The sequence below is a fragment of the Mytilus edulis genome, chromosome 13 (assembly GCF_963676685.1).
Source record: "Mytilus edulis chromosome 13, xbMytEdul2.2, whole genome shotgun sequence".
In the NCBI taxonomy this organism is placed as follows: domain Eukaryota; kingdom Metazoa; phylum Mollusca; class Bivalvia; order Mytilida; family Mytilidae; genus Mytilus; species Mytilus edulis.
In genome coordinates this window covers 49,738,964-49,761,575 of record NC_092356.1, presented here as the reverse complement: position 1 = coordinate 49,761,575, position 22,612 = coordinate 49,738,964, and the positions used below count along the sequence as shown (strand labels likewise).

Below are 22,612 nucleotides of genomic sequence, written 5' to 3'. Positions count from 1 at the left end.
TATTCTGGAATGCTATTTGTATGATTGGTTGTTCAAAAGATAAAGTAAAATTATTTGTTAAACTTGTTACGTTCGTTGGATATGTTAAGTCCAATATATAAAATAAAGACAGTATAAGATAGATTAAAAGATTTTGAGAGTCAGAGAGTGAAGCAACATGATTAAGAACATGAATACTCCAGACAAGGGTTTGATGCTGTCTGGCAGAAGGTTAAAGATTCCTCATACCAATAAAAACTTGCAGCCATGATAATGATATAAATAGTATATTGTTGATGCCACTTTATACCTCTTGTTTGTGTTAAAAAATCATTTGCATATTAAATTATTCTTTTTTTTGTATGGTTGTTTTACTTCAGACTGAGACGTCTGTAATGGCAAAGGACACACGAGAAGATATAAAAGATATGGTCAGGACATATATGGAAAATCCTAATGCCATTATTCTTTGTATACAAGGTATGGTCATAAAATATATTTAATAACACTATTTTTGTTCATACTATGTGTACCTTTAAAGTGAGTTTTTTTTTTTTTTTTAAATCCATGAAATATTTGGAGCTTTCGTAAAAACAAATGGCAGTTTCAGTGATTTTGTAGAATCTCTGCGATTGTCATGAGTTCATCAAAATCACTGAAAATATTGCTTCATATTTTGAAAAATCTCCAGTTATTAAACCATATACATTCATCAGAAGAAAAAAAAAATCTAGAACAGTTACAAAATGTTTCAACTGGTATTTGATGATCATGCATTTACTAGCATATCTGCATTTTTGTGATTTTCCTTGTCCTTGACATCATTTTTATGTCCCTTTTATGGGCATTATGTTTTCTGGTTTGTGCTTCCATTCTTTCGTCCGTCCATCTGTTCGTCCGTTCGTCCTGCTTCAGGTTAAAGTTTTTGGTTGAGGTAGTTTTTGATGAAGTTGAAGTCCAATCAACTTGAAACTTAGTACACATGTTCCCTATGATATGTTCTTTCTAATTTTAATGCAAAATTAGAGTTTTTATCCCATTTTCACGGTCCACTGAACATAGACAATGATTTTGTGGATGGTGCATCCCTGTACTGGGGACAAATTTTTGTTTGCCATTATATTAATACTCCAAATTTGCCAACTGAATTTCAAAAAACATAAATAATTTCAATAATTAAAGTTATTATTAGATCTCCTTATAAAGAGAGGCAAAAAATACCAAAATCAAGCTGAAACTCAACAATAAACTGACCATGTCGTGGCAAAAAAGGACCAAAGCACAAAGAACTGTATACAAAAAACAACATAGAAAACTAAAACCGGAGCAACACAAACCCTATGAAGATATTTCATTCATAATACAATTAAAACATTTCAAAAACTACCAGTATCAGTTGAGGATTTGATGACAACAAATATTGATTTCACAGGATGCACTTTATTTCTCCACTAAAACTGCATTTGAGGCAGTCAATAAGTTTTTTATTTTCAAACTTAAGGTATTTGCTTTGCCAATGCTGTCCATAAATTTTAATGCTTTGGGTGATTAATCAAAAGTAACTGATAATGTAGGATTTTCTTACATTTACAGATGGGTCTTTAGATGCAGAGAGAAGTAATGTTACAGACATTGTTAGAGAGACAGATCCACAAGGCAAACGTACAATATTTGTTCTAACCAAGGCCGATATGGTGGAAAATAACTTAGTAAAGCCAGAGCGGGTAAGACACAAGATTTTCATAAGGACCGCCTTTGTTCAAATATCAAACAGAATTTTTTTTATCCTTTGTATTTATATAAAGGTACTTTCCATCAGTTGTACATGATTTGTTCCAAAACTATTTTGAACCATTGAGTATGATTATTTTAGGAGGCAAACATATATACTGTGAATCAGTTAATTTAGATTTACAATTGCATTTTCTTGAATACTTTATTATGTGGTTTTCACAAATCTTACCTTCTCCAAACACATTAAAATGTGCATTTGAATGATAATGAATCTACAGTAACTGTAATGTTAGTATTTTGTATTTAAAAGTTGATAATTAGTACCATGTTTGACATTTGCAGATTAAACAAATACTGGCAGGACAATTGTTCCCTATGAATGCATTGGCTTATTTTGCAGTAGTTACTGGAAAAGGTAAGTTCATTCAACTTTAATATATATTTATTTGTAATTACAAGTAAATTGTATGTGCAATACAATCAATGAAGATCCTGCTGTATCAGCAATCTGTGATGATATCGATATCAGTCATGGTTGCAAAGGTTTTATCCAACCCCTAATCTGTATGATGTCACATATTCAATATCAATAATGGTTACAAAAGGCTTTATCTAATATGTATTTCTTCATGTCTCTTTAAAAATGTTTGAATTAGTTGTACTTGAGGTAAATGCATATAATAAAAAGTATATGGTATAACTTTTTCAATATCACACATTGTAAAAACCCTCAACCAAAACAGAGCTCTAGTGATTACATTGGCGTCTCAGGTTGATACAGATGTGATATTGATAACACCATAGGATATTCTCTATATATTGAATTTATTTTAAAGCTATGATGTGTCCAAAAGTGCCATTAATATACAAATATAAATATGTGGTATGATTGCCAATAAGCAATTCAACAAAGAGCAACCCCATACCACATTGTAAGCTACTAAAGATGTCAACATGAATAATGTAAAAAAAAATGTACAAAGCAAGAAACAAAAAACAAATTTAATGTACAGTATCAAACTTTAAATTGATTGAAATTCCTAATAGTAGAAATTAGACATTTAGTAAGATCTGCCAAATATTTAATTTTTGTCTTGTCTGTGACAGAAGGTTTTGCTTTTCTAGTGACATTGTTGGGATGAAGAATTGTTTCTGCTTAAGTCTGTTTGATAGAAACCGCTAGTGATAGATTAATGATAGTTTCTATAAAGTTGCTTTACATCAGACTTTTTTAAGGCCCTGCCCTTTATGTGACTTACTATAAAAAAGCATTTTCCAATGTTAGGTTTTCTGTTTAATTTAGTTGATAGGAACTACTTATAATTTTATAGTGATATTTTCTATAAAGTTGTTATACGACCTGCAGTATATCTCTGTTTAAGAATCATTTTGATGTGCTGCACTCTATGTCATGATTAAGCCACTTTAAATTAAATAGCAGTATTTCTGTCCATCAGAATGTCTTCTTCTGAACTTTCTGCAGACAGGCAAGTCTTTTTGTCCAATGGTTTATTTATGTTAATGTTTGGTTCTGTTTTTTACAGGCAATAGTAATGACAGTATACAGACTATCAAGGAATATGAGAAACAGTTCTTCCAAAAATCTAAATTATTCAAGTAAGTACAAATTGGATTTTCACATTATTTGTTTTTAGAAGACAACTCTATAGTTTGCTGTAGTAAGAAAATGGGTTAATAAGTAGGACCCAGAACATATACATCTACCTGCAAAGACATTTTAGCATGCACATCCAGATTGATAAATTGTAAACAAAAATTAAAAAGGACATAATCATCTTATTTACATTTATTGGACATTGTCACATAAAATGTACACCCTTTTCCAGTTGTATACACAGAAAACAAAGTGGCTTTGAATAACATAAATTGCAAATGGAACAAAAGCTTTTTTCAAAATGGAGTAAATTTAAGTCATGAAGGAACTTAACTAGAGTCAACCCTGTAATTTTAAGGTCATCCCTAGGACTAGAGAATACTGACATTATAAGACAGGTGACCTTGTGGTAAAGAACGCAATGCATAGGTGTAACTACTGGACATGAAAAGATAGGTTTTGCTTTGAATGCTTTGGAAATAAAATTGAGAATGGAAATGGGGAATGTGCCAAAGAGACAACAACCAGACCATAGAAAAAAAAAAAACAACAGCAGAAGGTCACCAACAGGTCTTCAATGTAGCGAAAAATTCCCGCACCCGGAGGCGTGTTACTTTTATAGCCAATTTGACATGAGGACAATGATAATCAACACACTTAGTTTTTTTTTACAGAGATGGTGTGCTTAAACCAAGTACAACAAATACACAAAACCTTAGTATGTCTGTGTCAGAGTTATTCTGGAAAATGGTCAAGGAGACTGTTGAACAACAGGCTGATGCTTTTAAAGGTCAGTCATAAATGTAAAATGGTTTAAATTCAAGGAGCTTAAATTTTCACAATTTCTTATTTAGAATCTGTTTGCAAAGTTTAATTTTCATGTTTTTCTTGTTGCTATCAGAATTTCCTTACATAAAAAATTATAGGAAGGGTATATTTCTGCAATTTTATCTTGATCGTGAAATAACATAATTGAGTTGAAAAACTATCACAAAATTCTGCTTTGCAGAATAAAATTGCATCATTCATTCATTACTATTTGTTTGCAGATTTTAGTTCCTATATAAGAATAAATAAGATAGATGTATGGTATATATTACTAAGACATTCCAACCATGATAGAAATAACTTTTTAAACTTTTTTTGTCTTGATACATCTTAAATTTTGGTGTAAGAATATGACCTGTATCAGTGTAGGTTGTTTTAACTTTCAAGATGACAAACAATTCCAAATGAGTATATCTTATAATTTATACTAAAACAATTAAAGAAATTTATATACGACAGACCTCAACCAATAACAACAACTGATTCTGGCTAGGAACTGATGTCAGAATTGGATCAACTCTCCTACTAAATTTGGACAGTGGAGAAACAACACAACATAATCATGATAATATAAAACTATAAAGTGCTGTTAGAAAGACCTTGGGTCTATTGTTCAACTTGTCAACTATATTGCTAAGGAGTCGTTAAAATTAATCATATGATTAGTTTAACGACAAGTTGAACAACAAACCACTGGTCTCACAATATTGGTACTTAAAAACAAAAAATTACTATCTAAAAGAAAAAGAGACATAAAGACAAAAGTCACAAAGAATCTTTTGTTTGTTACTTGAAAATTTGTACCAAGTAGTAAAACATTATTAACATTATTAAGTGAAGTTATATGTGTAGTCAACTTTGAAACTTTAAAAAAATGACCATTCACTGAACAGGAACTTATACATCAATGGTAAACTACTGATTGCTTACTAATGCCATTTATAAAGATTACATGAGTTAACTTTGAATTGCAGCTCAAAGATTTAATTTAGAAACAGAATGGAAGAATACATTCCCTAGGTTACGAGAATTAGATAGGGTTAGTATTATTGCTTGTTACGGAAATACTGACTTAGATAGAACAAAACCTAAATCAAGGCAAAAATAACACAACCACACAAAATAAAAAAACTTTTGAATCATATGTAATTGTCATCAGTTGCACTTAAGTAGCTACTGTGAAAGTACTTTTATTCGTTTTCATTTTTTTTAGAAAAGTAAAATCCACGAATTTAAAAACCCACGAACATGTAAATATTGCCTAAACCACGAAAATTGATACCCACGAATTAAAGTACTTTCATGGTATTCAAATGATTCTGTAAATGTTCTTGTACTGAAAATGTGCTTGATGTGGACTCTTTATCTACTATTTTCCTATTTACATTACAATATGTAATACACAGTAGGGTGTTGTCCAAGTGTCGAAATAGTAGAACTTCTGTATTACTAGCCTATCAATACTGAGGTTGTCAGTAGGAATCCCACATATGGCAGGTTCGCTTGACCTTAATCTTAATTGACTACGATTGTCAGTTTTCATACAGAAGATCTATGGTTCTCTCCAGAAAACCTGCCTTCATCCACCAACAAAATTTGACCGCCACAAAATAGAAAAAAGTGCTGAAAGAGGCATTAAACACCAATCAACCAATCAATTATTCAAACACACATCAGATGTCAAGTGAAACTAGATGTATTTATATTTTGTTGAATTTTAACATCTTTCTTAGTCATCACAAACTATTTTTCATTACAGATGGAGCTATTTGAAAAAGCTAAAGGGGAAATTCTAGATGAAATAATAAACTTAAGTCAAGTTACAGCAAAAGAATGGTAAATTATATATTCAGGTCTAATGTTTTCATTTTGAAGTTCTAAGGAGATAGCTTAAAGCTGTGAAGTAAAAAGAAATTCATTTTATCGAATGCAAAATATAACCACTTGGTATGCAAGATACTACTAGTGAAAATGTATATATTCAGGTCTAATGTTTTCATTTTGAAGTTCTAAGGAGATAGCTTAAAGCTGTGAAGTAAAAAGAAATTCATTTTATCGAATGCAAAATATAACCACTTGGTATGCAAGATACTACTAGTGAAAATGTATTGAACATGCACAGTGTATTGTTGGTATCCACATATACAACATGAATTTCAATAAGGATTTAATCATCACTATTAGAAATATTCAAAAACCGTCTACCATTTAGTCAACACATCATTGTATTATAAGAATGTTCACTAATGTACAAATCAAGAGCCTGTTATTCAGTTGTTGTTGTTTGTTTATGTGTTACATATTTGTTTTTCGTTCATTTTTTTTTTCATAAATAAGGCCTTTAGTTTTCCTCCTTTGAATTGTTTTACATTCATATTTCAGGGCCTTTTATAAATGACTATGCAGTATGGGCTTTCCTTATTGTTGAAGGCTGTACGTTGACCTATAGTTGTTAATTTCTGTGTCATTTTGGTCTCTTGTGGAGAGTTGTCTCATTGGCAATCATACCACATCTTCTTTTTTTATATAAAAAGTTTTGAATTCTTTACAAATCATATTATAGAAAGGTAAACATGTGGTAATTATTCCAAATATTTTATCAAATAGATATAAGAAGATGTGGTATGAAACAACTCTCCATCCAACTCTCAAATCACAATTGATAAAAGTAAACCATTATAGGTTAAAGTACGGTCTTCAACACAGAGCCTTGACTAACAACGAACAGCAAGCTATAAAGGGTCCCAAAAAATTACTAGTATATAACACTTGTATAATGATTCATCGTTAAGATCTTATTGCATGAGTACATGGGGCATTATAATTATTATCATTTAAACTAAATACTTTTGCAAAATAAGTCCTATGTAATTTATCATATAAATTAATATTGTTTTGTTTTTGTAGGGAGGATGCATTTTCTAAGAAGATTTGGGATAAAAATGCACCCTATATATTTGAGAATATTTATCTACCTGCTGCACAGGCACAAAACTTAGGGTAATACTGGCTAATTAAATAAAAATAATTATTGTAAATTCATTAGCATTAATTTTTGCAATTTTGTGATTTTAGGCAAAAATGTGATTTTAATTTTTGCAATATTGAGAAAAACATGTTTAATTTATATAAAAAAAAAGTCAAAATGTGAGTTTAAATTATTGCAATTATAACCCTGTTGCATTTTTTTGCAATTAATAAAAAAACCTCGCTATTTTTGAATTTAGTAGTCCACTACATCTAAATAACAGATGGTAATAATATTTGAAATGTATAAACTCTACACAGAGATAATAGGAACAAGAATTACACTACATTTTATTTGAATAATGGAATGATTGCATGGTAAAGATGTCTGACAGAGTTCATATGTCATTGATCATTTATAAATTTTTTAGTTCATGTGATACTTTTAGTTAAACCTTCATAAAACACTGTTTAAACATAAATTCAACAATGATGCACTCTTGCATTTGTTTTTAAGTTTATTTTAAGGTATAATCCATAGTATGTTTAAAACACTGTATAAAGATTTTTTTCCTATTTCAGAGAATTGAATACCAATATTGATGTAAAGCTAGCAAAATGGGCATCTAATGTACTTCCCAAGAAATGTGTTGAGGTAAATATTTTGTTTGATCTATGGTATATATAGTTGATGCTTTTTAAATTGTATAATGATTTCAAAGTACTGTAAATTCAGAAGTTATTGTGTGCATTTATTATTGCGATTTTATAATTTTAGACTAAAAATGTTATTTTAATTTTTGCTATATTCTGAAGTATACTGTTTGTTTCATATAAAAAATTTCAAAATGCTAGTTTTTATTATTGCGATTATTACCCTGTGGCATTTTTCTCAATAATAATAACATCGCAATAATTTCTGAATTTACAGTAAGCCTGATAACTTTTTAAAAACAAATTTTAGAATATACCAATTTACATTGACAAATTTTCAGTTTTCCTTACATGTACAAAATTTAAGGATAGATTGATATTTTAAAGCTGCTTAAGCACTGTTGTCATTTTTTTTGGTCGTCAGTTTTTATAGGTGTAGGAGAACCGCAGACCTTCAGTAGGAAAACTGACAATCAAATTAAAATTGTAGTCAGGATTCCTTGTGTGGAATTCAAATTCACAATTACTACTTATACAACTAGGTCATCAAATCCCCATTTATGTATAGAACATAAGCTTAAAAAATAAACCAATAGGTTAATGATTTATAAGCCATTGTTTTTTTTTTGTCTCCATTGAATAAATGAAAAATGTAATTTAAAAAATACTTTGTTAAATGTATATGTTTTTTGTTTTAAGGTTGGATGGGATACACTTCATGACGAGTTCCAGAGAATCGTTGAAGAAGACAAGAAGCGTAAAGATCATGATGAAATATTTGACCAGTTGAAGGTGGCTGTTGTAGCTACTAGTAAAGCAAAACATCAATGGGAGAGCAAAGCTGAGGATAGTTTGGTAAGTTTGTTGAAAAAGATTTAAGGGTGGAGGGTGCTCAAGCCCCCCTTGTGTTGGAAAAATTTGATTGATTATTTAGGGAATCACTGAAGCATGAATAATCTGGCCCCCTCTTATTGAAGTCAGTGTCACACTTCTGAAAGTTTCTGGATCTGCCACTTTAGATGACAGTACTTCTAAATACAGAGGGAAAACACTTTTTAAGCTAGCTTGATAACTTGGTAGCTATAATCATTAGTACAAAATTAGGAGAGTCAATACTAAAACAACCATGTCTCTGAACATGTATCCTAACCGGGATAAAAAAGATATAAGATCATTAGTCATTTGAAAAATAAATATTCTTTGAAATTTTTATATTTCCTACTGATAATTGAAACTACATTTGAAATTTATTTCAGAGAGTTATGCAGAAAAATACACTAGACGATAAAACAATACCAGACAAACAACATTGGGATATGGCTGTCAAATTTATGGAGGAAACTCTCAGAGAAAAGTTACAACAGAGTAAGGATCAAACAATTTTAGTCTGCTTACCTCCCCTGTCTGCTACCTGTGATGTCACAGCTTTTCAGTAGCAAAATTGTATTAAAATATGGCATTGGTAATATATTGCTAAGCAGCAACAGAAAACTAAACACCACTGGTACAAAAAATCTACAATCTTCATCACTAAACATTTATTTTGAATACCAATATAGAATGATCAATCACAAGATTAAAAGCTAGGTTTACTATTACACAAATGGATTTTTATATGTAAAGGTAAATTTCTGAAGATTTAATTAACTCTAATAACACATTTGTTTGCCTCGACCCTTTTTATACCTTCAAACCCTTCTGTATAATATACAATGATATAAAACATATTTCTTAAAACAATTTAAAGTACGTCTCTGTCTGATTTTGGTTTTTGATGAAGTTTTCAAACAAATGTATTATTTGTTTTATGATATTTTTCAGCTGAAAGCAAACTGAAAGAGCTGACAGGACCAAGCACGAGTGAACAATGGTTTAGTTGGCAGTACAAAACAGAACAACATAAACAGAGAGATCAAGCTAAGTCTGAACTGGATAAAATTCTAAGTAGAGAACCTGTAAGTTGATATAGGTATACATTCATAGAACAACAAAAACTAAACTCCAAGAAATCGATATTACAAAATATGAAAGTTATATTTAGAAAACCACTAATGGTTTATTATGACACAAGCAGCATGCAGAGAATTTTAGACAAACAATAAATTATGACCTAAAGAGAGCTGCTACCATGCAACTAAAGTAAGGGGGAAGGTAAAAAAAACAAATACACTGGATTCCACACTACACAGACACACATGATTAGAGTTGATTCTTAGTTTAGAGCATGTGATTTATTAAGGAGAAAAAAAGTGCATGTTCAACAAAGCTTTTTCCTTTTATTTGACAATTATGTCTTTTTCCTAGAAGCCTGGAACTCCTGATAAATAAACTGTCAGTTTTATCAAAATGAGAAAAAAGTATTCTGACACGAAATGTCTAGTGATGTATAAGGTTTTGTATTTTTTTCTATTATTTATAAACATATATAACTTTATTACAGAGTCACAAGTCACAACTTGCAGCAGATGAACTAACAACAATCAAAAAAAATTTGCACTCACAAGGTGTAGAAGTTGACCAGGAATTCGTAAGTACACTTAGATTTGAATTGTACTATAGCTTTATCTTTTCATGCAAGTTTCATTATATTCTTGTGGAGAGTCAAACTGTATAGATTTACCTATGAACATTTGTATTCATCAAATATCAATTGACACCAGTCAGTCACAATTTTCTACTTTGTGTAAGATAGGTAAAGCAGGAGGCTTTATTTGTTTTTATTTTTTTATTTAAATTTGCACTTTTGAATAATGCCAAGATGATAATCTATGCTTTGCATGGTCTAATCTAGCTGCGGTATCGTAGCTCTATTAGGTCCTTATGTTATTTTTTGACTATTTGCGGACCATAGAGCTACAGATTTTTCCTATTTCAAAACGTTCGGAATTGCGACCCAGGTTCAGGTCGCACTTATTTCCCTAAAATTTATTCTTTATAATCCATGCAAAGCTTGTCAATATATCTAGTTCGTTTCGTTAGATATTTTTCTAGGACATGACGTACCTATTTATGTTTGAATATTCATTTCCTTAACACTATTATCTAATTATTTCCATTTGTATACATTCTCCGCCTATTTTGTTCGGCCATATTGAATCTCGTGGTGACGTCACGAAAATCAAGAAAAGATAACTCAAATATCCTCGATCTCCTATGTTGGAGGTGAGGAACGCCTACGAAAAACAAGAACAGATAACTCTTATAGAAAAACACGTGTTGGTTTGTTTACTTATTTACAAGCAAGAATCGAGTGTTTTTAAATCTTTACAGCATTAATTCATACGAAATATTTGAATACATTGAAAGAAATATTATTTCCGTTAGTATTTAACTTTAATAAAACGTACTTTCATTCAAAAAGTCATGAAAATGAAATAAAAGACAACGTAAACAAACCAACACGTGTTTTCCTATAAGAGTTATCTTTTCTTGATTTTCGTGACGTCACCACGAGATTCAATATGGCCGAACAAAATAGGCGGAGAATGTATACAAATGGAAATAATTAGATAATAGTGTTAAGGAAATGAATATTCAAACATAAATAGGTACGTCATGTCCTAGAAAAATATCTAACGAAACGAACTAGATATATTGACAAGCTTTGCATGGATTATAAAGAATAAATTTTAGGGAAATAAGTGCGACCTGAACCTGGGTCGCAATTCCGAACGTTTTGAAATAGGAAAAATCCGTAGCTCTATGGTCCGCAAATAGTAAAAAAATAACATAAGGACCTAATAGAGCTACGATACCGCAGCTAGGTCTAATCAAGTATATTAAGAAATATAAAAGTTTATTATATAATGTAATTCTGTTTTAAGTAAATTTCTTTGAATAACTGATTTATTGTGAATTTTTAAGTCAAATGATACATCATATTTTAAAATTTAATATGTCAAACTTTTTTCCATATGAATAACAGTATAATCACAAGAAACTCATTTCATATGCCGTTAGAGAACATATTTTCTTAATGTTAATTGACATAACTCAGTAAATCACAGATAAATTACTGTACTCTATATCCTTACGTTTCAAGATCTTTTAACTGGATTAAAATGAATAAAAAGAATGTTTACCAATAGTACTGCCTATACTTTCTATGGATTTTAGAGATAAATATATATTTATAGATTAAAGAAACATGGCACCATGTTTACCGACAGCATTTTGTAAAGAAGTCTTTGTCACAGGCTCAAGAATGTAAAAAAGGCTTTTATTATTACAAAGAAGGATTCTCAGATTCTGGAGTGAGTAATACATAATTAATATTACAATATGAATTGTGGGGATGAATTTCTTGTATGACAGATATCTTGACAAAGAAGTTAAACAATAGTAAAAAGTAAATTAAAAAATTGTGATTTTTTTTTTCAATGACAAATTCCTCTTGACCATTGGAAACACACTGTTTCATGGATAGAAATGAAACAGAACTATGTTTACTATTGGCATCAGTTATTTCATAACAACACACTTTACAATTTATTGTGCAAAAATGTGCAATGTTTCTATAGCAAGTGGAGAAAAAATTATGGCTAGTTTGGTTCTATAGTGTTTTACATTTGCTGCCTCAATAACATCTCCTTGTATTCATTGTGCAAATATTATTTCCCATGATGCATTGCAAAGATCAATCTAAGTTCAAAGTTAGTAAGTTTATTTTGTTGACATAAAGTCACATTTCTAATATTGTATATAGACTTGTTTAACGCCGCTGCATTTTTGCGCCTGTCCCAAGTCAGGAGCATCTGGCCTTTGTTAGTCTTGTATTATTTTTAATTTTAGTTTCTTGTGTATAATTTGGAGATTGGTATGGCGTTCATTATCACTGAACTAGTATATATATTTGTTTATTGGCCAGCTGAAGGACGCCTTTGGGTGCAGGAATTTCTCGCTGCATTAAAGACCTATTTGTGACCTCTGCTGTTGTCTGTTCTATGGTTGGGTTTTTTGTCTCTTTGACACATTCCCCTGATCCACTTTTATCATCAGCTCCACTGTTTAAACAGCTTGGACGGATGACAGTGGAGAACAAATGCCAGAAATAAACCAATATTGTTTGAGAAATGCCTCTTGCAAAAATTTACAAGTTCCAAATGCCAAAACAGACCTTTATAAGAAATCTTTTATATATTCAGGATCTATTTTATGGAATAACTTACCAATATCCCTGAAAAAATCAACCTCAAGTACAAGCTCATTCAAAAAAGATTTAAAAAAATTACTTGATGGAACATTAAGAAGCTGTGCGTTTTTTATATGCATCATAATTTTCACACACTTACTCAAACTTATGATATTGTTGATGCCAATACTATACATGTCATATATATGAATTTGTAACTTTTACTTGTTTTGAAAATTGTATATTTCATAACAATTTTTTATTTCATTATTCATGTATGTTTGTCTGTTTGATATTTTGTAATTGTTTGTTATATTTCATTGTATTTCATGAGGACCTCAGGGAAGATTAGCTTTATAGCTAACTGTGTAACCCTCTTTAAATAAAGAATTATTATTATTATTATTATTCCCTATATAATCAACCAAATTTTTCCCACTTAAGGGGGGGACAGGCCCACAGGTTCTGCCTACGCTTAGAGTACACATAACTATATTTCTACATTTATTTTTTCATTACAGTTGGATTGTAGTGATGTTGTTTTATTTTGGAGATTACATAGGATGTTACAAGTGACCAGCAATGCTCTGAGACAACAGGTTGTAAATAATGAAGGTAGGTACACATACAAGGATCTGTAGAAGATGAGAAACATTTCTTACTATACTGCTAAGCTTACTATAATTTAAGACACTTGTTATTTAAATCAATGAACATTGACAGTTACTGTGGATTCATTCATTTTCATGGGTACCAATTTTCGTGGATTAAAGAAAACTTGCATGTTCGTGGATATTTGATTTCGTGGTTTTGCCGAAGTCTGCATACAAGCCTATAGAAAATTTGTTATTCGTTGAACATTTAATTTCGTGGTTAGAATCTACCCACGAAAGCCACGAAAATTGATATCCAACGAATAATAATGAATCCACAGTATTCTATTGATGATAGTACATTAGCTAATCTGATGATACTTCATTAAAGACAATTAGCTTCCGATTTGATTTCTTTTAAGTTGTTGTCAATTTGAAATCAATACATTTTTGCAGTTCTGAGTTGGAACTAGAATGCTGTCATCATTGAAAAATAAAAAAAAACTGTCATTCTTTTCTTTGCTAATGAAATCTAAATCTTAAAAAATCATTTTCTTCAGAATTAGCATTATAAAATCTTGTAATAGAAATCATGTTCAAAGTGCAGATTTACAAGTAGCTTTCAATAGTTACTAGAACAACGCCCCGAAAACGCGGGCAACCAGAGCGTGTTTGAAAGTATGTAAAGTGTTGTAGGAAAAATTTTGCAAAAGATTTAATGACTGGAGAATTTCAGAAATATCAAAAGTCATAGGTACTCCTTTTTTCCCCAAATTCCAATTGTTTTGTTTTCTATTAATTTCAATATGAACATACATTTAGTATATTAAGAACATTCAAGTCAGGAGCCTGTGATTCAGTGGTTGTCGTTTGTTTATGTCTAAGCCTTACATATTTTTTTTTCGTTCATTTTTTTTGTCCATAAATAAGGCGGTTAGTTTTCTCGTTTGAATTGTTTTACATTGCATTTCGGGGCCTTTTATAGCTGACTTTGCGGTATGGGCTTTGCTCATTGTTGAAGGCCGTACGGTGACCTATAGTTGTTAATTTCTGTGTCATTTTGGTCTCTTGTGGAGAGTTGTCTCATTGGCAATCATACCAAACCTTCTTTTTTAGCTCACCTGGCCCGAAGGGCCAAGTGAGCTTTTCCCATCACTTGGCGTCCGGAGTCCGGCGTCCGGCATCCGTCGTCCGTTGTCGTCGTCCGTCGTCGTTAACTTTTACAAAAATCTTCTCCTCTGAAACTACTGGGCCAAATTAAACCAAACTTGGCCACAATCATCATTGGGGTATCTAGTTTAAAAAATGTGTGGCGTGACCTGGCCAACCAACCAAGATGGCCGCCATGGCTAAAAATAGAACATAGGGGTAAAATGCAGTTTTTGGCTTATAACTCAAAAACCAAAGCATTTAGAGCAAATCTGACATGGGTAAAATTGTTTATCAGGTCAAGATCTTTCTGCCCTGAAATTTTCAGATGAATCCAACAACCCGTTGTTGGGTTGCTGCCCCTGAATTGGTAATTTTAGGGATTTTTTGCTGTTTTTGGTTATTATCTTGAATATTATTATAGATAGAGATAAACTGTAAACAGCAATAATGTTCAGCAAAGTTAGATTTACAAATAAGTCAACATGACCAAAATGGTCAGTTGACCCCTTTAGGAGTTATTGCCCTTTCTGGTCAATTTTTAACCATTTTTCGTAAATCTTAGAAATCTTTTACAAAAATCTTCTCCTCTGAAACTACTGGACCAAATTAATCCAAACTTGGCCAAAATCATATTTGGGGTATCTAGTTTAAAAAATGTGTGGCGTGACCCGGCCAACCAACCAAGATGGCCGCCATGGCTAAAAATAGAACATAGGGGTAAAATGCAGTTTTTGGCTTATAACTCAAAAACCAAAGCATTTAGAGCAAATCTGACATGGGTTAAAAGTGTTTATCAGGTCAAGATTTATATGTTCTGAAATTTTCAGATGAATCTGACAACCTGTTGTTGGGTTGCTGCCCCTGAATTGGTATTTTTAAGGAAAGTTTGCTGTTTTTGGTTATTATCTTGAATATTATTATAGATAGAGATAAACTGTAAACAGCAATAATGTTCAGCAAAGTAAGATTTACAAATAAGTCACCACGAAGGAAATGGTCAGTTGACCCCTTTAGGAGTTATTGCCCTTTATAGTCAATTTTTAACCATTTTTCGTAAATCTTAGTAATCTTTTACAAAAATCTTCTCCTCTGAAACTACTGGGCCAATTAATCCACACTTGGCCACAATCATCTTTGGGGTATATAGTTTTAAAAATGTGTCCGGTGACCTGGCCATCCGACCAAGATGGCCGCCATGGCTAAAAATAGAACATAGGGTAAAAATGCAGTTTTTGGCTTATAACTCAAAAACCAAAGCATTTAGAGCAAATCTGACAGAGTAAAATTGTTTATCAGGTCAAGATCTTTCTGCCCTCAAATTTTCAGATGAATCGAACAACCCGTTGTGGGGTTGCTGCCCCTCAATTGGTAATTTTATGGAAAATTTACTGTTTTTGGTTATTATCTTGAATATTATTATAGATAGAGATAAACTTTAAACAGCAATAATGTACAGCAAAGTAAGATTTACAAATAAGTCAACATGACTGAAATGGTCAGTTGATCCCTTTAGGAGTTATTGCCCTTTATAGTAAATTTTTAACCATTTTCCGTAAATCTTAGTAATCTATTACAAAAATCTTCTCCTCTGAAACTACTGGGCCAAATTTAACCAAACTTGGCCACAATCATCATTAGGGTATCTAGTTAAAAAAATGTGTGGCGTGACCCGGCCAACCAACCAAGATGGCCGCCATGGCTAAAAATAGAACATAGGGGTAAAATGCAGTTATTAGTTTTCTCGTTTGAATTGTTTTACATTGCATTTCGGGGCCTTTTATAGCTGACTTTGCGGTATGGGCTTTGCTCATTGTTGAAGGCCGTACGGTGACCTATAGTTGTTAATTTCTGTGTCATTTTGGTCTTGTGGAGAGTTGTCTCATTGGCAATCATACCAAACCTTCTTTTTTAGCTTACCTGGCCCGAAGGGCCAAGTGAGCTTTTCCCATCACTTGGCGTCCGGAGTCCGGCGTCCGGCATCCGTCGTCCGTTGTCGTCGTCCGTCGTCGTTAACTTTTACAAAAATCTTCTCCTCTGAAACTACTGGGCCAAATTAAACCAAACTTGGCCACAATCATCATTGGGGTATCTAGTTTAAAAAATGTGTGGCGTGACCTGGCCAACCAAACAAGATGGCCGCCATGGCTAAAAATAGAACATAGGGGTAAAATTCAGTTTTTCGCTTATAACTCAAAAACCAAAACATTTAAAGGAAATCTGACATGAAGTAAAATTGTTTATCAGGTCAAGATCTATCTGCCCTGAAATTTTCAGATGAATCGGACAACCCTTTGTTGGGTTGCTGCCCCTGAATTGGTAATTTTAAGGAAATTTTGCTGTTTTTGGTTATTATCTTGAATATTATTATAGATAGAGATAAACTGTACAATGCAATAAATGTCAGCAAAGTAAGATCTACAAATAAGTCAACATGACCGAAATGGTCAGTTGACCCCTTCAGGAGTTATTGCCCTTTATAGTCAATTTTTAACCATTTTTCGAAATCTTAGTTATCTTTTACAAAACTCTCTGAAACTACTGGGCCAAGTTCATTATAGATAGAAATAATTGTAAGCAGCAAGAATGTTCAGTAAAGTAAGATGTACAAACACATCACCATCACCAAAACACAATTTTGTCATGAATCCATCTGCGTCCTTTGTTTAATATTCACATAGACCAAGGTGAGCGACACAGGCTCTTTAGAGCCTCTAGTTTTGTTGTTATAATGAATTTTTGTAAAAGATTTAATTGATGGAGAATTTCAGAAAAGGTATCAAAAGTCAGGTGCTTTGGGACAGGACAATTGTTTTCCTAGCCCTGCTCCTCCTTCATTTTTGAAAAATTCCCATTCAAAAAAAAAAAAATTAACATAATAACACATGCATACTTTTAGCGCTTAATTGTATATAATGAACATTCATTACTATAAATAAAGTGTATTTGCTTTTTACTTTCAATTCTCAGGTTACTTATCGATCCACGGCGGTCATTTCTATATTATACAGACTCTCTCTCTTTTTAGTTTACTCTGTGATCGCCATGGATAGTAAACTTGAAAAAGATAGCAGATAGAAAATACACTTTATTTGTAGTATATGTATGTTCAAAGACTACAGAAAAACGCAAACCAGAAGTCTAATATGACTTAAAATTTCGCCCAATGACGGAATCAATATCCGGATGCGTTTTTTCTTGTTTTTCTCCCAAAATAACTCAATTTGAATAATCATAAAAATGGATGACAAATGCAACTATACACTGTACCTATAGGACACAGAGGCATGATGATTACTTTATTGTGGAAAGAAGAGAAGCGACACACAAAATGAAGTCTTCTCATTTAATAGTATAGAAGTCTGCATTCAGCTGGACTATCCATTTACAGAAATAGCTGCATATGCCCTAACACAGGTGTTTTTATGCCCTATCTACTACTGTGGATTCATTACTATTCGTTGGATACTAATTTTCATGGATTTTGTGTGTACATGTGAACCACGAAATTAGTGTGTACATGTGAACCACGAAATTAAATGTTCTAGAAATTACAAATTTTCTATGAGGTTATATGCAGACTTTGGCAAAACCACAAAATCAAATATCCCGAAAAATGCTGGTTTTCCTTAATCCACGAAAATTGGTACCAACGACAATAAATGAATCTACAGTATAATGGTTTTGAGCAAGATTTCGTAGTTCTTTAAAAAAATATATGATATGGTGCTATCAGTACAAAGTGTCCTGTGGACACATGTTGTTGTTAAATCAATCTATTTTAGATTTTTGTAATTTATAGTCTTTACATCTTTACATTGTGTTTTTACAGCCAGAAGATTGGAGCGAATAATAAAAGAAGTATTAGAAGAATATAGTGAAAATAAAAACACATTAAAGACATTATTAACTGGAAGGAGAGTTACACTTGCTGAAGAATTAAGTAAGTTGTGGATGTTTGTATGGTTGGATTTAATATAACTAACAATGTACTTATATTTTGGATATTGGACCATAATAGGTAAATGTCTAATTCCAAATTTTTTAATTCTTTAACCATATTTATGTTGTGTCACAAAACCATTCTGTATCAAATATTCAATCACAATTCAAATTCAAAGCTGTTTTAAGCTTAAATGTTGTGTCTATACTTGCTCAGCTGTTCAGGGTTTGACCTCTGCAGGAAAATCCGGTATGCTGTCTCTTTGACATCCTCTTGTTGAATTTACTCAATTTACTCACCAAGATTGACTTTGATGTTTGACCTATTGCAAGGTAAATGGCTGAATCTATCAGAAAGCTTGCACTTTTTTGTTTGATAGTTAAAATGTTCATCCCATTTACCCACTTTGCAAACCTCCCCTTATTATTTATTATTTAATTAATATAATGCAAATGGATAATGGGGGCTGGCTTTAATCAAACTGGTTATATAAGTAATGTAAAAATTTTGCACAATTTTCCTACAGTAGTTTTATCAATTATTTTTACTTTCAGAAACAGTCAGACAGATTCAAGACAAGTTAGAAGAATTCATTCAAGCTCTGAATAAAGAAAAATAAAACCATAAGGAGACAAAACAATATCTGTGATCATATTATAACTGGTATAACTAGTCCATGCTGTAGATTTAACAACTTTGGTAAAAGTGCAGTTGTTTGTTTGATTCTCCAATTGATACATGATATTTACTTGTCAAATACATTTTGGTATAAATTTTAATACATGGACATTTTATTTGATTATATTATAACTGGTATAACTAGTCCATACCATAAATGTAACAACTGTAATAAATCTGCAGTTGTTTTTTTGGTTCTCTGCCATTCAATACATCATTTTTGATGTAAATTATAACACTTGTACATACTATGGTAAAAGTAAGTGAATTTTTGTTTTTGGTGTTTTTCAACCATTTTCTGACATATTGATTCATATGTGATAACTTAATCTGTTCAAATAAATTTCCAAAAAGCCAGAAGTCTTTTTGACAAAAGTTTAGGACTCGGATTGATTGTAAACACATACTCAATTGTTTATTACTTACAATCAATCTTAATCTTAAGTATTTTTGTGAAACCGACTCCTGTAGGATAAAAAGTCCAGAGTATATCTTTATTGAGATTAAACTCATTGTAAAGGCTTAATCTAGATGAGGAACAACAATGGAATTACCAATTTCATCAGTTGGTTACGATACAATCAGAAATATTTATGATATCTTCTTATTATGGCATGAATTGTGATGGTATGAATGTTGCAAAAAAACAACCTGCATTTTAAATTTGTGTAGCATTATTGGCGTTTCCTGAAATAACAATAATAGATTTGGCATTTGTGTTAGTTGTTCAATAATGGTAATAATAAATTCTTGCAAATTTTCAGAATGTTCAGAGTCAGAATTTACAACTGTTAAGATTCCAACAAAAGACGTTTTATTTCAATAACATGTAGGGTATTACTTTATCTGATGATGATGAAAAGTCTTCATTTCCAGCATTGAAGCTAAGCACTAGCATTCAGAAAATGAAAGTTCATATATTTAATCATTACTCAACATATTCAACTGTTTTGCATGTTAGAGAATCTATTTCTCAACTGTTTCCAAAATGTTCATGTGTTTGCTTAGACATTCAAAATTTATTCCAAATAAAGTTGTGTTAAGTGTTTTTCAGAAGTGTAATTTAAAATAATGAAATAAAGTGACATGTCATAAGTAAGTAGATGAAACTGAATGTTATCCTGTGAAATTTGTCTTTTTTTTTTTTTTTAAATGTAACACGAGGAATTTTGCAGTGCTTAATCTCTGTGAAACATGAATAGTATGTACTAAGTGTTTTTGTACAAGGATATATAGACACGTACATTTATTTAGGAAAAATTGCATTTTTTTAATAATTTTTAGACCATATGTTAACAGACAAATATCATTTAAATAACATATTTTAGGAAACAAAATGTGTGCTTGCTGCATATGCTGTTGTTTTAGGAAAATTATATTACAATGTATTTGGACTTTGAATTATTCATGATAAGTAAAAAAATTGTTTCTAGCAAAATAGAGAATTGACAATTTTTAACATTAACTAATTACAGACGTGTAACAGACTTGTTCAGATGATTATTGCCAAATGTATTTTGTTCATGTATGATCAATGTTAACTGTTTATTTAATGGTAATTGTGGTGCATTCTGTCTTTCATTTACAGACATATGTAAAAAAAATATACAAACATAATAAACAAGTAATTACATCCTGCTTTATCTATAAGTTTACCACATCTTTTTATGTCCTATTTATGGGCATTATGTTTTCTGGTCTGTGCGTCCGTTCATCCGTCTCTTCACCCGTTTGTCCCATCGTCCATTTGTCCGTCCCACTTCAGGTTAAAGTTTTTAATGGAGGTAGTTTTTGATGAAGTAAAAGTCCATTCAACTTGAAACTTAGTACACATGTTCTTTATGATATGATCTTTCTAATTTTAATGCCAAATTAGTGATTTAATCCCATTTTCACGGTCAACTGAACACAAAAAATGATAGTGTGGATGGGACATCTGTGTACTGGAGACACATTCTTGTTATTTTTATATTGGAAGGGTAAGATTGAACTTCTTAGATCCCCCATTATCAGTATATAGGAGTAATTTTACGTACATCAATAAATGACCTCACTTTGGATGTCAATAGAGGATCATAATATTGGACGTTGATTTGAGAATGCTATGTCGCATTTGGACATTGATTTAAGGAACTGACGTTGATTAGAGGCCAGACGTCTATCTGAGTCTAACATATAAATATAAGGTTTATAAATGCTCATCTTCAGTTAAGATGTGTGAATACAATGTACTGGTATTTATCTTTTCATTGTAATATTAGCGATCTCATGTGGTTGTCATCAAAATAAGATTTCACAGATTGTATTAAGAAAGCTGGGCAATATACAGATGGATTATGATTTTCTTGCATAATACATGCATTGGTAGTGATTTTCATAAAAATCCCTGAGCTGTATGGTAACCTATATTTGAATGCATCCTTTTTATTTTTTTGGATAGGGGCCTCATTGGCTGTCATACCAAAGATCTTTATTTTATATTTAAAAGAAAAAAATGGTAATATACAAGTTACGGCATTGCACTCATAGACATTCAATGATGGGTTAATTGTCTTGAACAGGCATTTTTATATGACCTCAACTTTTTTTGTGGTCGTATATTGGTATCACGTCGTCATCATCGTCCGAAGACACATTTGGTTTCTGAACAATAACTATAGTTTAGGTGAACGGATCTCTATGAAATTTTACCAGAAGCTTAAATACTGCGAAAGGAAGGTTGTGATTGATTTAGGGGGCTATGGTACATACAGTTTAGGAATCCAAAAAGGGGCCAAAAACAAGCATTTTTATTCTAGTTTCTGGACAATAACTTGTGTGCAAGTGTATGGATCTCGCTGAAGTTGTACTGCAAGGTTCAATATCACTAAGGGAAAGTTGGGATTGAGTTTGGGGGTAATTGCCTTGAACTTTCATGAATTCGGGGCCAAAAAAATGCATTTTTATAGTTTCCAGACAATAACTTATGTTTAAGCTTATGGATCTCTCTAAAATTATACCACAAGATTTCATATCACAAAGGGAAGGCTGGGATTGAGTTTGGGTGTAATTGCCTCAAATGTTTAGGAATTAGGGGGCAAAAAAAAAAGCATTTTTCTAGTTTCCAGACAATAACTTGTGTTTAAGTGTATAGATCTCTCTAAATTTGTACCACATTGGTGACGGTTCCATATCGCAAAGGGAAAGCTGGGATTGAGTTTGGGGGTAATTGTCTCAAATTTTTAGGAATGAGGGGCCAAAACAAGCATTTTCAAGTTTTTGGACAATAACTTTTGTGTAAGGTTAAGGATCTCTTTGAAATTGTACCACAAGGTTCCATATCACAAAGGGAAAGCTGGGAT

At 31.6% G+C, this 22,612-nt stretch overlaps 1 protein-coding gene across 2 annotated transcripts in view; it reads left to right on the top strand.

Moving 5' to 3' along the window:
* The window catches only part of LOC139501008 (dynamin-like GTPase OPA1, mitochondrial), a 44,525-nt gene extending 23,616 nt beyond the window's left edge, over window positions 1-20,909 (top strand). For both annotated transcript variants that reach the window (XM_071289952.1, XM_071289951.1), the window contains 17 exons: window positions 360-459; window positions 1,573-1,703; window positions 2,056-2,128; window positions 3,258-3,330; window positions 4,003-4,118; window positions 5,131-5,195; window positions 5,916-5,992; window positions 7,064-7,156; window positions 7,706-7,778; window positions 8,477-8,632; window positions 9,034-9,142; window positions 9,599-9,732; window positions 10,218-10,304; window positions 11,914-12,030; window positions 13,430-13,523; window positions 18,483-18,593; window positions 19,148-20,909. In XM_071289952.1, the coding sequence (XP_071146053.1) occupies window positions 360-459; window positions 1,573-1,703; window positions 2,056-2,128; window positions 3,258-3,330; window positions 4,003-4,118; window positions 5,131-5,195; window positions 5,916-5,992; window positions 7,064-7,156; window positions 7,706-7,778; window positions 8,477-8,632; window positions 9,034-9,142; window positions 9,599-9,732; window positions 10,218-10,304; window positions 11,914-12,030; window positions 13,430-13,523; window positions 18,483-18,593; window positions 19,148-19,212 (1,674 nt within the window). In that variant the 3' untranslated portion in view covers window positions 19,213-20,909. The remainder of the gene's footprint in view (window positions 1-359; window positions 460-1,572; window positions 1,704-2,055; window positions 2,129-3,257; window positions 3,331-4,002; window positions 4,119-5,130; window positions 5,196-5,915; window positions 5,993-7,063; window positions 7,157-7,705; window positions 7,779-8,476; window positions 8,633-9,033; window positions 9,143-9,598; window positions 9,733-10,217; window positions 10,305-11,913; window positions 12,031-13,429; window positions 13,524-18,482; window positions 18,594-19,147) is intronic.
* The last annotated feature ends 1,703 nt before the right edge of the window (window positions 20,910-22,612 follow it).